Here is a 15052-nt window from a genome sequence, read left to right as displayed (position 1 = left end):
GGGCCTGTATTTACCCTCTGTTGTTTCATGTAAAAAGTGTTCTATTCCATCAACAATAACGTTATTTAAATAAGTCAAGTAAAACAAACATTTATTTCTCTCATTTCATGTACAAACATAACATAATGAGGTGGCAAACATGAATAAAGGTACAATGAGGCTCAAATAACAGTTAATTAACATACTAGCGAAATTTATAATGGTAAATAATTTGATATTAAATGTTAGATTTGTATACTTTTAAGTGTCAAGTATATAATTATATACAACAGTTTTTGCTCTCCATATACATATTGCTAAAACATATGAGCTAATAGAGAAAACTGATCTTACATTCAACGATAGTGTTTCATTTTTTTATTCTTTGTTTTTCACCAATGTTTTTCGATGGTAAGAAAATGTTGTCACCGGATGGACCTAAAAAGTTTACAGTGAAAAATGTAATTCAATTACTAGGTTTGGTGTTAAAGAGAAAAAACCAAAGAAGTAAAATAGTAGTTAAGGGGAAATGGAAAAAATACATGTGTAGTATTACGATTACTGCTCAATGGTGTCATATCAACAATCAACATTTTTAACATATTCATATCACAATATCATGGTGTGAAAAAAAAAGTATTTATCAAAATAAATATAATACATGTACTAGTATTTCAGTTAACATGCAAATAATTTTCAAGGTAGAAGAATAACAAAAAAGATAGGGTATAGAATAGAAATTCCATGGCTACTTGAATACTCCCAATATGGCAGATGAAGGGAGATAATTAAAATAGCTTTACATAGCAGGTGATGTTGCATTTACTTCCCTTTAGTTAAAGCTTAATTTACAATGTATTCAGATCGGCGGGAACTGGTGTCCGCCTACTCTATCGTGGACCTGAACTCAACCAGAGCACAACCTGGGGCATGGACGCTCCAATAATGTTTTCCTGCGATAACACGCGCCCCAGATCGTGCCAGGTGCACTTCTGACACTTGACTTCCCAGTGGCGATCGGGAGTCAGGAGTACCCCGACTTTGTGATGAGCCCTATACAAAATTCCCACGATCTTATATAATTTAATTTTAGGCGAATGTCGGTATCGTAGGCCAAAAGAAGAAAAATATTTTTTGTAAAGTGTGTTGAAATGACACATTTTATACAGTGAAAAATTGCATTAGATTTTAAGATACAGAAGTAGAGTTGATTACTGCTCAGCGTCTTCTGACCTTTCCTTTGGAAAAATAAAAAAAACCCGGTCTAATTTAAATGCGGGATACTATGATTATGTCCCACTAGGTCTCCCAAGACGAAACAGAGAGTTAGCAACACTTATGATATTCGGAAAAAGAGAAAGTCCTATTTCAATAAATACATATTGGTTAATGACTTAAATGCTACTTAGTATACACTTAAAAAATTTACTTAATTTAATCGTTCTTGTTTGTTATTAGTATTCATTAATTCAGATGTTTAGATTATATTTGGTCTTCTAATAATAATTTTAAGAAGCGCTTGCGCTCATTTTTAAAGAGTTTGTATTCTAATAAGAAATGAAATTCGTCGCCTAATTTATTACATGACGTACATAGTCTATCATTTAATTGAATTCTTACCCAGTTTCCGGTTTCTATTGGAAGATGGTGGTTACGATAACGAAATCGTACCAATGAATACAGATTTGTTGACCTTGGCAAGGAAGAATGATTCTCTCACAAATTTGCTTTAAAAAAATATTATAGGTAGAATTTTCTACATCATACCCAATAGACATTACACTCCGTAAACTTTTTATAACAATTACAAATACGTTAACAGGACCAAATACTTAAAGAAGGTTTTACAAGAACAGAACAGAAGGTTTATTAAGTTGTACGCATGGTACAGCATAAAGACATATGTTTTGTTGGTGGAAGTTATAATAATCAAGCAGACTGCACAAAATAGTAAAATAACACAAACACATGTATAATCTTCAAAATCCTCATATCCCTAACATTGAAACGCTGGCAATATGTATATTTTACAATATATCTAGCAGCTGACATAAGTATAACATATACAAACAATATATACATAGGTTATATTCTTATATATACTGAGATCCTATGATATCACGTCTTCTATGATATCATATCACGGTATTTAGATTTTCTGCGGCGACATTCTTATTTTTGATATTGGTTTATACAGAATTTATTTTAGTTCGATTGTGTAGGAAACTATATATACACACTTTCGAGTACTTTCCTGGAGAGCAATGAATGCTCAAGGAAACGACGACTTGCCTCTGATGGGGTTTGATCCCATGTGGCGGCTAGCGGTCATTAGATTACTAGTCCGATACGTTAACCAATCGGCAATGCCGCCACAATTATTTTTGATATTATCTGTCTATCTTGCTAAAATTATTTATTTTCCTGAGAACCACTGATAACTCTAGGCCCTCTTTCAATTCTCAAAGCAAAGTCAAACTTAGACTCTTATCCATTTGAATTCTACTTTCCGTAATAAAATCGTTAATGTCCTTGTTAAAAAACAGTCGTATTAACAGATGTTGAAAGTCTGCTAACCCTTATTGAATAAGCAACATCTTAACATTATATGAACAGTTATTTTCACCATTTCACAATCCAACAACAGTTTCTTATAAATGTTCTCTAGAATACAATTTTCACTTGTTACTCTTTACAATACGAATTTTTTCCAGTTGACATACAATGGAAATTGCCCTGCTATCGTTCAATTAGTGTGCATGCACCATACATCATACGGAAATATACCCTCTATTTCTTTCATACAGACATTTTGAAATTATTCTTTTTCAAATTTCAAACACAAATTTTGTAAACTGCAGGCCGCAAAATATATAATAAGATACACGTTAAAGCATACCGAAAACCTGATACCAAACAAAGTATAATAATAATATAAACAATTTGAATTCAAATGCACACATACTGTTAACATTGTACACATTGAAATGATATATACATGTGTAAATTAATGTGAAAACAGAACGAATCAACTAGTACATCAATCACATGCATTGTTGTTTTAAGAGATCGTGTTAAAAATTTTGTGAATAGAAATAAAAGCCAAACAATCTTTTTGATACTATCAAAATAGAAATAAAAGCAATAATTAACAACAATTTCCAGCATTTCGAGTTAAATACATGGATTTAAATCATGTAATATGGTGCTAAGAAAACATTAGAATTTGTTCTTCAACTGCAATGACGCTTCAGCACAAAATTAACGGATTTATGCATTGAAATAAATAAGCATTGAAATAAAATAGAGAAAAACAGAATCCCTAAAGAAAGCCAAACACGGCAAAATTGAAAATGTTGCAGGCTCGGTTTGATTGAGCCTGTTAATGGACGGTACTGGAAAGCGCAAGTTACCGTCCACGCCCCCTAGCACCGGCTTAAGCAGAATTCAACATTTAACACGAACTGGTACAATTTGGAATTTTGAAACATCCGCAGATGTAGACAAACAGTTGAAAATATACATGTCCGAAAAATTCGGATACACATTCAGATCATCAATCTCCAAAAACACGTTAAGGCAAAACTACCTACTTGTATGAGTATATGTCTTGGTAATTCTATAGCAAAATATGCCTCATCGTGTGTTTTATAGCTGGTTATATCACCAAACATGTTTATCCAGAATCATTTAAATGTACCTATATGCCATTGTAAGTCATATATATGCAAATATGCATATAACTAACTTGTAGGGCTCTACATATGACTAACAGCAATTAAAGCAAGGAATAATGCCATTGCGATAATCAAACCGAACAGGGTGGTATTTTCTTCAACGTGTGGCAGACGATTCAGTCGTTCAATTTCATTTTTGTAAAACTCTATTTTCTTCAATTCATTAATATTGTCATTAACAAATTGAATATCAGCAGCGTTCGTTTCCACAAACTCTAGAAACCTTCGAATTTCGTCGATGTCTTTCTCGTTTTCAAAGTTGCTTAGACATTTTTCAAAGTCATCAAAGAGGCCTTTTCGCTTTTCCTTCAATGCATCGTCAAACATTTTCATAGAGATTTCAGCTTCTTTCAACTAAAAAACCAAAATAGTTTTTTTTCATTTTTCCTTCAAATAATAAACAACATCCACAAAAAAGATAACAAATCTAAATTTTTGATACATATCACAGTACATGTAGTTAATTTCTATTTTAATTATTCTTTAACTTTGATTATATGTAAAACTTTAGAAATGTCCTTGAGCACACAAAAATATGAATTCTTATCAACAAAAGAACCATATTCGATCTCTTTATGAATATGAAGAAATAAATGACTTTCAAGCTGTTGATGTAAGAAAGAAACATATTGACATCATTAAAAAATAATGCACAACTCAAGCTTAAGATTTATCCGCAGACAGCGTCTGTGTGGTCAACTTTTCTCTGCAAAAAGCAACATATAAACAAGAGAGCCAAGATGGCCCTACCACACCTGACCCATCGAACTCATCCGAACAATTACCTAGACAGTCATTTTGACCAAGTTTCATGACAGGAGAGTCAAAAATGTGACCACTATAAAGTTAACGAGGAATATTAATATTCGATCAGTGTGACCTATTTTTTGACACCAGGTAACCAATATTCGAACTTGGCCTAGAAATCATCAAAACAAACTTTCAGACTAGTTTCCAGGATATTTGGATCAAAACAGTTGCCACTAGAATGTTAATAACATTTTTCTATTTTGAGCTCCTATGACCTAGATTTTCATCCGAGATGACCCATGTTCAAACTCATTTTCGCAATTACCTAGACAAGCATCCTGACCAAGTTTGATGATAATTGCACCAAAAATGTGACCACTAAAGTGTAAACAAGGTTTTTCCATATTTGGGCGGTGTGACCTAGTTTTTGACCCAAAGGTGACCCATATTCAAACTTGACATAGAAACAATCAAAACAAACTTTCAGACCAAAGCTCTCCCTGAGCTAGCTTAAGTGAGCTAAAAAGGGTATAATACTTCAAATGTGCTTTGTAGTCTATCCTGTCTTTGATAGTCAACAAATATCAAGATAGTTGAATCAAAACAGTAGCGACTACAGTGTTAACAAGATTTCACTATTTTGAGCTCCTGTGACCTACATTTTCATCCGAGATGACCAATGTTCAAACTCATCCGAGCAATAGTTGAATCAAAACAGTAGCGACAACAGTGTTAACAAGATTTCACTATTTTGAGCTCCTGTGACCTAGATTTTCATCCGAGATGACCAATGTTCAAACTCATTCGAGCAATTACCTAGACAAGCACCCTGACAAAGTTTGATGATAATTGAGTCAAAAATGTGACTACTACAGTGTTAACAGGGTTTTTCTATTTTTAGCTCCTGTGACCTAGTTTTTCATCTGAGATGACCCATGTTCGAACTTTACCGAGCAATTACCTAGGCAAGCATCCTGACCAAGTTTGGTGATAATTGAGTCTAAAATGTGACCTCTAGAGTGTTAACAAGGTTTTTTTAAAAAAAAATTAGCTCCTGTGACCTAGTTTTTCATTCGAGATGACACAGTTTCAAACTTATCCGAGCAATTGCCTAGACAAGCATCCTGACCAAATTTGATGATGATTGAGTCATAAATGTGACCACTATAGTGTGAACAAGATTTTTTATTTTTAGCCCCTGTAACCTGGTTTTCCATCCGAGATGACCCATGTTCGAACTCATCCGAACTATTACCTTGTTCAGCATTCTGACAAAGTTTGATGATGGTTAAGGCAAACATGTGACCGCTAGATGGTTAACGAACAAGTGTGGACGGACGACCGACGACGGACATTCAACGATCCTAGAAGCTCTCCCTGAGCTAGCTCAGGTGAGCTAAAAAGGGTATAATACTTCAAATGTGCTTGTAGTCTTTCCTGTCTTTGATAGTCAACAAATATTGCAAGTTTTAAGTGAATATCTTTGACGGTTTCTCTGGTGGCTCTAAAGGTTATCTCACTTAAGAATTGCTCTTCAAATTAAAAAATTAACATTTATTCCAAGTTTAAAGGGATTATCTTTGATATTTTTTAAAGAAATGAATCTTAATAAAAAAATAACCAAGAAAAAGCGACTCACATTACAAAAATGAATTATAAAGTCCTTACATTCAGTTCAATTTGAAAATTGAACACGTATTCTAAGTTTGAAGTTATAGTGACATTTTGATCCTTTTTTATTGTCAAATTGACTTTAATTGACTATATATTTCAATAGTGAGTTATTTATCGTTCATGTAAAGTAAATTATAAAATTGGAAGGAATTATGAGAAAATGTTAACTTATTTCAGCTTTCACCTTTGGCTTTCACCTTTTCACTCTATATCAACCAATAGATGGGCATAATGTCACTTTAACTGAGACAATTTTTGAGAATTCGACCTCTGAAGTCTAAAAAGAGGTACTTTTTTGCTAAAATGATTTTTTTACTATCTGCCCTCCTTCAATACTGTCATTTTTTGCTGTTCAATATGAAATCAAGTTTGAGGTTAACTTCTTTGACAGATTCTGAGACAACAGACCCTAACAAAAAGGATAACTAATGCTTAAATAGTAAGTAAAAATGGGTTTAAGTTTGCATACATTTTTCTTTTGGATAATTTGCAATTTTGAAATGGGCCTTAAGGAAAATGGAAACCAACGCCGACAAGAGGGTGATAACGATAACTCGACTTATTTTCTTCAAAAATAAATATCGGATATGATTTGATTATATTATCAAAAAGTCTCATTATTACTGTTACAATTAGCATATCGTCGATGAAAAAGAACATTTACGGTATTTATTCATTATTGAATCGAACTTATTTCAATGAATTTGAAATTATTCAAAAATGTTTTAGACATATCTAGAGTTTTCTTTCTGTGTTAAGGGCTTCTCTTGTTTTCACCAGGTATTTTTAAAGACGCTTCACTGCACTTGAATAGCATGTCATCAGGTGAATAAATTACACACATTTGTTTTATTTCAAACAGGCATACATGTAGCCATATACTCGTATACGTGCTACTTTACATCACATGGTAGGAATATTTATTATAAACTACTCAGTGAAAAAGGTTTAAAAAGAAAAATAATCTGATTAAACGTCACATTTAAAAAATCTTAACACAATGCAAGAACTTTAATAAGGACCCTAATCTAAAATAAAAAAATAAGCTTGCAATAATGTAAAGTGTAATAACGATACATTGATATGTTTACATATGTTTACATGACAATGCAAAGCCTTCTAAAAATAAAAATAATTTTAATATTTTAATGTTTGAAAAGTTTTGTCATTTATTTCAAGGCTACCTTTTTAATTTCCATAATATCTTTTAGAATCGTCTTTCTGATGTCCTCCTCAACTTCCATGTCATTAGAAGCATCGGTTAGAATTTGACACATGTCATCAAAACAATCATTTTTGTCAGTCTCGTCAACACGATTGTCCCGTGAATGGTATAATTTATGCATTGCTTTCCTCAACTACAAAATAGTTAATATATGTTACTCTTTAAATAGTATTAAAAAGTTATAGTGAAATAATGCTGAAGATTTCTCTTTTTTAAACAAAGCGTAGAACTTTTATTCGTGTTGCAAACAAATTATCAATTTCAACAACAGATGAGTTCAGTAAGACTTTTCTTGATAATACATACAATGTTAATAATACAGTATATTTATTTCAGTAATCATAACGACAACGAGAAATTTAACAAATATTTTACAAACGTACTCTGTATTTTGGTGCCTGTCGTATCGGGTTGGTAAATAAGTTGCACTTCATCAGAATAGTGAGTAAGGCGGCAGGGTCGGTGTCCTGTGGTGTCATGTTATTTTCATTCCCTTCCGGCATAAACATCTTTGCAATAGCCCATTCAAGCGTAACACCTGTGGTATCTCTGCAGTTGGTCAACCAATATATACCATTTTCATTGTGAGATGTTTGGTTATACACTCCATCGTGTAGGGCAATTATCTTTTCAAATGCTCCTTTACAGATTTGACACGTATCTCTCCATTCCCATCTAGATTGTCTACGTTGGTATCTAACTTTCGTGTCCAAGCTAATTCGAATACAGCCTGCACTAGAACGAATATGTGCTTCTTCAGCATGCGTTAAGAAATGCTGAGAAGGTTTTAACTGACATTTCCTATGAGTATAATTTTTAAATTTATTCAACACATAATCGTATAGTGCCCATGTTGTTTTGCTTAACCCTAAAGTACATCTAACCCAGTCTGTATGATCTTTATTTGATATTTGTTCCTGTATCTTTGACATTATTCTGTCTGTTGAAAGTTATGAAAACCTCGTCTGGAAACGATTGATAAATACAATATATGCAACGTCTTAAATTCAACGATAAGACAAACACATTTATTTTACAAATTTTAGCTGGGGTAATTTCGGGTCATTACATCAAATTTCTTACACTAAATGAACACCCAAACCTTGTACATTATGTTAATTTAAAAGGTGATCTAACAATAATGCTAATTCAAATGGAATACAGTTACTTCCTAAAATAACAATAAAATTATTATTGTTTCATCAAAATTTAGAAAATTAGTTAGAAAAAGGTCAAAGTTGTAATATGTAGGTTTGAAATATATTTTTGTCCTTCAGGAGGCAGTATACAGCTCCGGTCGTTTCGTTTCGAATTTGACAAGGCCAACTTTACAACAAAAAATCAAAGCACTGAGACCACTGAGGTATACATTGTTTGATAATATAATCCATTTTTGTCACAAAGGCCATATTGATTTTAACCTACTGAGATCAAAATCGATAGGGGTCATCATTTGGCCTAACAAGTGAGTCAAGCCATTGTTTATTTCTTCCAAAGTTATTAATGAGACAAGGAAGATGTGATGTTCAAATTATGTATTTCTAGGCAAGCTGATAGATGAGCAATAGATAAATCAGTTTGTGAAACACCCGTTAATTGACTGCAGTATAGAATATTGAAATAGTAATATTGAGTCTATAGTGATGCTATCTAATGAAAGACATGACCTGGCTTGAACACTGTATAAAGTCAATCAATTGAAACAATTTTAAAGACTTAATTACCAAATTATAGTACATCCTGTTGTATAGCTTTCCATGTTACAGATCTATGTACTGTACTTTTATGCATTTATATATAAATAAACACATTAATTTTCAAATGAATTACTTTATCGTATATTAATAAAAATGAAATCTATAATCAAATCAATTCAGATGTACTTTAATACTGGGGCAAAAGTGTGACCAGTAGAGTGTTAACAAAATAAATCACCAGTAGAGTGTTCACAAGTAAATGTCATCGTCGGATACGCACGGTTGATCAACATGTAAGATGGCATAACTGATAAATGTTAATGGTTCGGCCGTGGGTATCCGTCGATGCTAAATGAGGACAGACCACAGTTGACATAATATGGATGACCGACATTCAACAATTCTGTAAGCTTATCCTAAGCCAGCCTATAAGTTTTACCACTGGGACCAGGGTACATGTGTATATACTCTTGATATGCGTAATAGTTGTCTTTGATAATTTATAAGGAGTCTACAGTTTCCCCAACATTGGTACCGCTTGCATGTACAACATTAACATTAAGGAAAAAAGTTCTAGCCGTAAGTCATCCAAGACACACTGAATTGTCTAGCCGTACGGCACTTTTCAAAAGTATATGAAAGTCGAAATGCATGTGTTTATTTAAGCTCCATGCTCTGGCTAAATCGTCAATATCCCAAGTTCGACGAATTGTTATGGGTCGATTAGTCGAGTCGCCGAATCGTTATTTTTTCCCGTTACTGAATAAGGCAATAAACATTTTCCGGTATACTCATTTTGTAAAACCTTTGAGGACATTTTTGTTGCATAAATGTCAATAAGGAATTTTATTTGATAAAATATCTATCTTAGATGTTTCGTCTCATTTATATTATTCTGATGCATTCATTCATGCTTGCATGTGCATGCGCGTAGGTATATACTACGATTTTATCAATGAACTGTAATTTTTGTTTTCTGTAAAGGAATGTATTATTTCATGAAAATGAACTATTTGAAACTTTGGAAGCATTTAAACAATTTTGCAAACAATATTGTAATGTGAAATCGGAATGTAACAATACTGCAGAATGAAGAACTAGCGGTTTTTATCCGGAAGTGGATGTTGTTCGGAAGAGGATAACCACAATATATTCCATAATTTTCTTAAATTTCACAAATTTTAAGTGCACATTGGCTATTTGAATAAAAAAGATATCAACATATCATGAACAAAGCAGGATGATCACAAAAACAAAAATATTAGAACTGCAAATGCAATCTTAACAATGATTCTTGGATCAAGTATCCTTAAACTCACTTTACTGTAGGTTTTGAACTTGTAAAGGTAATAAACATATTTTCATAAAGGTATTTTCAGGAACATTTGGTGTTAACTACACTGTGGTTCCACAACAAAGTAAGGACTTTGAATTGACTAGCATAATATATTATTAAATGACATAAAGAAAATTCTTACCAAAAATGATACTTACTGTCTTTGTATATAATTAGGTTGCTTAGCAACCAATGAATAATTAATATTTTGTTATAAATTTCCAAATTTTACAGGCATATAGGAGATTAATAGTTACTAAAGAGTTACAATGAGATCAAACATACAGAGTATTTTTATTATGTTGATCCTGTTTCAAATCCTTTCTATTTGAAGGGAATTTTGGTTGCCTAGCTACCATGGAATATTCTTTGATTTTGATGCTTCTTTTACCAATGTTCAGGATTTGTGATAATTTTACAAAGTGATTCTACACTAATATCAACATAAAAAATTAACTGACCTATCATTTGTTATAGATAAAATAGTTTTCATATTCTACAACTATAAAATATTTGAAACTTTACACAAGTACTGAAGCTTATTACTTCACATTTTCATGCAGTCATTTTCAATCTAGGACACAGCCAGCTTAAGATATAGTCACACAGCCAACTAAAACTGTTTATTTATCTTGAAATCAAGACTATAAAAACCTATAAAGACAGGATTACAGTCGATCAATTCATAAAATGCATAGGTTCAATGCAATTCTATAACTTAAAGTGACATGACTGATGTTGAATTACACTAAACTCAATCACATGAAATGTTTTAAATTTGATGGAAATGAGTAACTGGTAAGCTGACATCCAAAACTTATATACCTGTACGAAATTTTCTGCACGGAAATGAGGCGGAATTCAATGGCAGATTCCGCCCAGAAATTTAAATTCTCCCCCAAATATACAAGTGTTAAACCATTTGCTTTTGGCACGGATTCCGGCCGGATTCCAGGCGGAAACGGGACGGATTCTGGGCGGAATTGGGACGAAATATGCAAATGAGTTGGGGCGGAATTTTGAAGCAGAATCTTGGGGCGGAATTTTGAAGCGGAATCTTGGGGCGGAATTTTGAAGCGGAATCTCGGGGCAGAATTTCGGAACGGAATTTTGGAACGGAATTGTCAAACAAAATTCTGGGCGGAATTCTGGGACAGAATTCATGGGGGCGGAATTTTTATGAGTTTAACATGATCACATTTTTTTGGGATAAATATCAATAATGTATCACATTAAATTTTCTTTCACAAAATTTAATACATATCCTTTAGTCCAAATACAGAATAGAATACCATACATTCACTATAACACAAACAGTTTTTTTTCTACCTGCAGGTTTTGGTAGGTACTGGTTTTCTTAGAATCCAACACTTTGTTTTTTTGCAATTTTTTTGCTGAGAGTGTTTCAATCATAAATTTGTTTCAAATGTTTCTGATTATTTAAATTACTATTTCTTTAATTGATGTCTGTTTTAAGTCCACTGCCTGTGTTTGTTTCCAAGAACTTCTTGTGGTTGTGCTCACCTTTAATAATAAAATTAATAATTAATTAAACAAAAATGTAGTAATGAATTATGTTTGATGGCATAATTATATGCAGTTATATTTCATATTTTTTGATAATATCAAATTTTATGTTTCAACAGTATTAAATATTAACAGTGCTTATGCATATTCAAAAATACTAAAGCTTACGCAGTATCTTATTTCAGTGCACAAGTGTTTAAGAATTGCTCTGTATAAGAATTAATTAACTGCTTTATTTGTGACACTATTTTTTACTGGTTATGTATTTTTTCAAGGAAAGATGTTGAATAGTAAAGTATTGAGATTTAAAAATATACCTTTTCAGGATTAATACTGCACATCTTTATTGAAACACCTTGCATCTCACAGTCAGCACTTAACTCCCAGTCTGAAAATATGAGTGTAAAATGTAATTTTAGATTGTTCCATTGGAAACACAACACATACATGTAAAATAATAAATGATTATGATGACCCAGTTCAGCTGTACAAAACTTCTGAATTTGTACCATTTATTCCTATTTAATCAAATTGACTTAATTTGTTTAATTTCCAGGAAATGAAAAAGATCTACTACAATTGCTATTAATTTATACAATACACACAATCATTATATAGAATCATTGAATAATTTATATTTTACAGTCATTAAACATGTAATAAAGATTTAAAACAATTATCAGAAAAAAAAACAAATGTATGAAGTTGAAAATATAAAAACAACATTGACCTCTTGTTACAAATTTTAGTTTGCTACCATTGATAGTTTGATATTAAACTTGTTTCAGCATTAATGTGACTAAAGGTTTATGATTACCTGATTATGTTGTTCATCTCCTTGTCCCATGTTTTCACACTTATTTATCATACCAATACTAAAACACTTCGAGATCTTAAACAAAAGTATATCTCCAAAATTGTTAAAATATCAAATACATCCTCTGTTATTTGCACTCTTTTTGCTGACCCAGATATCTTAGAATTCAAAATTCACAACTGTATAACTGCATGGACAGGTCAATCATTATGTAAAACAGGGTTAATTTACTTATCATCTCAACCTCCATTCATTGAATGTAACAAAAATTCAAGTAACAAATAGATATATATATAGAATTTAAAAATCATTACAAATTTCTGAACAAAAAAAATTGCAATGTCCTAGACAAATTCTGCATATGAAATTTATAATGTTATCTCTCCCCAAAATAATTCAATGGAACAGCCTGATCTGTTGGAATGACCAGTGGAGTAAATTAGTCATGCAAAGAATTTAAGATGGTGGGAAACTGCTGGTCAGTTGAGTTTTATCAGAGCTCTGATCTGTGTAGTGTAAAATCTCAGTGGATGTATATTGTAGTATTTATTTACCTAAATGAAAGCAATTATTGGGCAGTATTGGCTGATCAATTCTATATAGATTAAATGGGCATACTATATGAGATTATTTCATGCAATGTTTTTGTTTTGTTTTTGTTTATTTTTTTATAACAAATCATGATTTCTTAGAGTTTAAAATGGCAAGCACACTATCTTGTCCTGTGGCTGTCCTGATATTCAAATTTAAACAACATTCTTATTTCAATGTTGCTTTTTATAAACTTAGGGAGACACAGGCAAAATTTTCATTTCTTAGTTTTGAATTTTTCATTAAATATTCTGTAAATGCCCTCAAAATGAATATATTAGACAGTCAAAGGAGCAAAACCTTTCTCCATATAAAGAATAAAATGATGGTTTCCTAACTTGACCCGCGTGGGTCAGGTTAGAGCGCTAACATTTCACAATAGTGGTCAAAGTGAGCTCTGGAAACGTTAAAGAACATGTCAAATGTATGACTTAGACTTGTTTCAATCATACAATATCCACAATATCTGTTATTGTAACTTCAAGGGTTTGTTCAAGTCACCTGACTTGTATTAAAACTATTTGGTGATTTTATTTGCGTCTAAATTCTGTTCAACATAAATAGATAAATTTACGCTTTAAACCTAAAATATATACAATATATACAGAAGTTCATGCTTAAACTTTAAGAAAAGTCATTTTAGCGTGATTTGAGTACATAAGATCATTTTAATATTTTTGTCATTATTTTGCCTGAATATCCCTTTAAGCATTTTGGAGGTGAATGTTTTCAAGTTCTACACTAAGATTATAACAGTTGTTTTTCAGTACAAAACAGATTTGCTAAATTAGTCTGACAATATATCATTTGCCACAATATTTAAAAACATTGTTTAGGTATATTTTAATGTCTAAAAAATAACCCTATTTATTCTAAAAATACACCTGTAATTATTGGTCAAGTACCATGCTTCAACAAAATAATAAGTACAGTTGGTAAAATTTCAATGTCTGCAAGTGCAAAAACAAGAGTTAACAATTATGATTTAGACATCTTATATGTGAAATTCTGTTCAAGAAAAAATGTTTAAGTATAGAATTCCGCCCATAGTGAAGACCATTCCTTCCCAAGAAAATTTCAAAGTTGAAAATTCTGTCCAAGATGAAATGTTTAGGTATAAATTCTGCTCCAAATAAAATTCCAGCCGGAATTTTTATAGTTTTCCGCCCAGAAAAGTGAACAAAATATTTTTCTTGTGAGACGGAATGACACGGAATTTGCGTTTCCGTTCCTGGTCCGCCCAGAAATCACTGATTCCGTGTCAATTCCGTGCCAATTCCGCCCAGAATCCGTGCCAAAATTTCGTACAGGTAGGCAACCATTAATTAATATGTATACATCCATGATCCACGGGGTAAAGATAGTTATCGATAGTCGTATTTATTTACATACTGTAAGTTTCAAATAGGTTGCACATGGTTACGCATACAGCTACAGAAGAAAATCTAACATTATGAACGGATACCATCAGAAAACTGATCAAGGAGTTTAGCGTACGTCTAAACATTAATAGAATAAGCATTATCTTGCAAATCAAAATTAAGAACGGATACCTAATTATCATTTGAGACTTTTAATCCCTTGCGTACCATTGTAGAATAAACCAATCGCCATGCGACAGTACAATTACCCATTAGGGAGAATTAAGCACGAATCCATACGCATGACCGACGACGACAGGTTAGTTATGTAGACATGCATAGTTAAACCTAATACTAA

At 32.1% G+C, this 15052-nt stretch overlaps 1 protein-coding gene and 1 long non-coding RNA gene across 3 annotated transcripts in view; both read right to left on the bottom strand.

Annotated features, from left to right (window-relative positions):
- The window catches only part of LOC132746270 (uncharacterized), a 64414-nt gene continuing 49362 nt past the window's right edge, over nucleotides 1–15052 (bottom strand). The window contains exons 2-4 of one of the 2 annotated variants that reach the window (XM_060735373.1): nucleotides 7749–8330; nucleotides 7325–7498; nucleotides 2–4070 (exon numbers count right to left, since the gene is read on the bottom strand). In XM_060735373.1, the coding sequence (XP_060591356.1) occupies nucleotides 3738–4070; nucleotides 7325–7498; nucleotides 7749–8297 (1056 nt within the window). In that variant the 5' untranslated portion in view covers nucleotides 8298–8330 and the 3' untranslated portion in view covers nucleotides 2–3737. Of the gene's footprint in view, nucleotides 4071–7324; nucleotides 7499–7748; nucleotides 8331–15052 lie in introns of both variants that reach the window. The other variant, XM_060735374.1, reaches the window with a different exon arrangement.
- On the bottom strand, nucleotides 11220–14036 carry LOC132746269 (uncharacterized). The gene is made up of 3 exons (XR_009627970.1): nucleotides 12743–14036; nucleotides 12243–12313; nucleotides 11220–11922 (listed from the first exon to the last, which is right to left on the bottom strand). It is a non-coding gene; the product is annotated as an uncharacterized LOC132746269 (long non-coding RNA).

Source organism: Ruditapes philippinarum, unplaced genomic scaffold (assembly GCF_026571515.1).
Source record: "Ruditapes philippinarum isolate M1 unplaced genomic scaffold, ASM2657151v2 ctg6814_1_1_1_1, whole genome shotgun sequence".
Lineage (NCBI taxonomy): Eukaryota > Metazoa > Mollusca > Bivalvia > Venerida > Veneridae > Ruditapes > Ruditapes philippinarum.
Note: the sequence above shows the minus strand (reverse complement) of the source record. Positions and strands in the feature narration are given on the sequence as shown.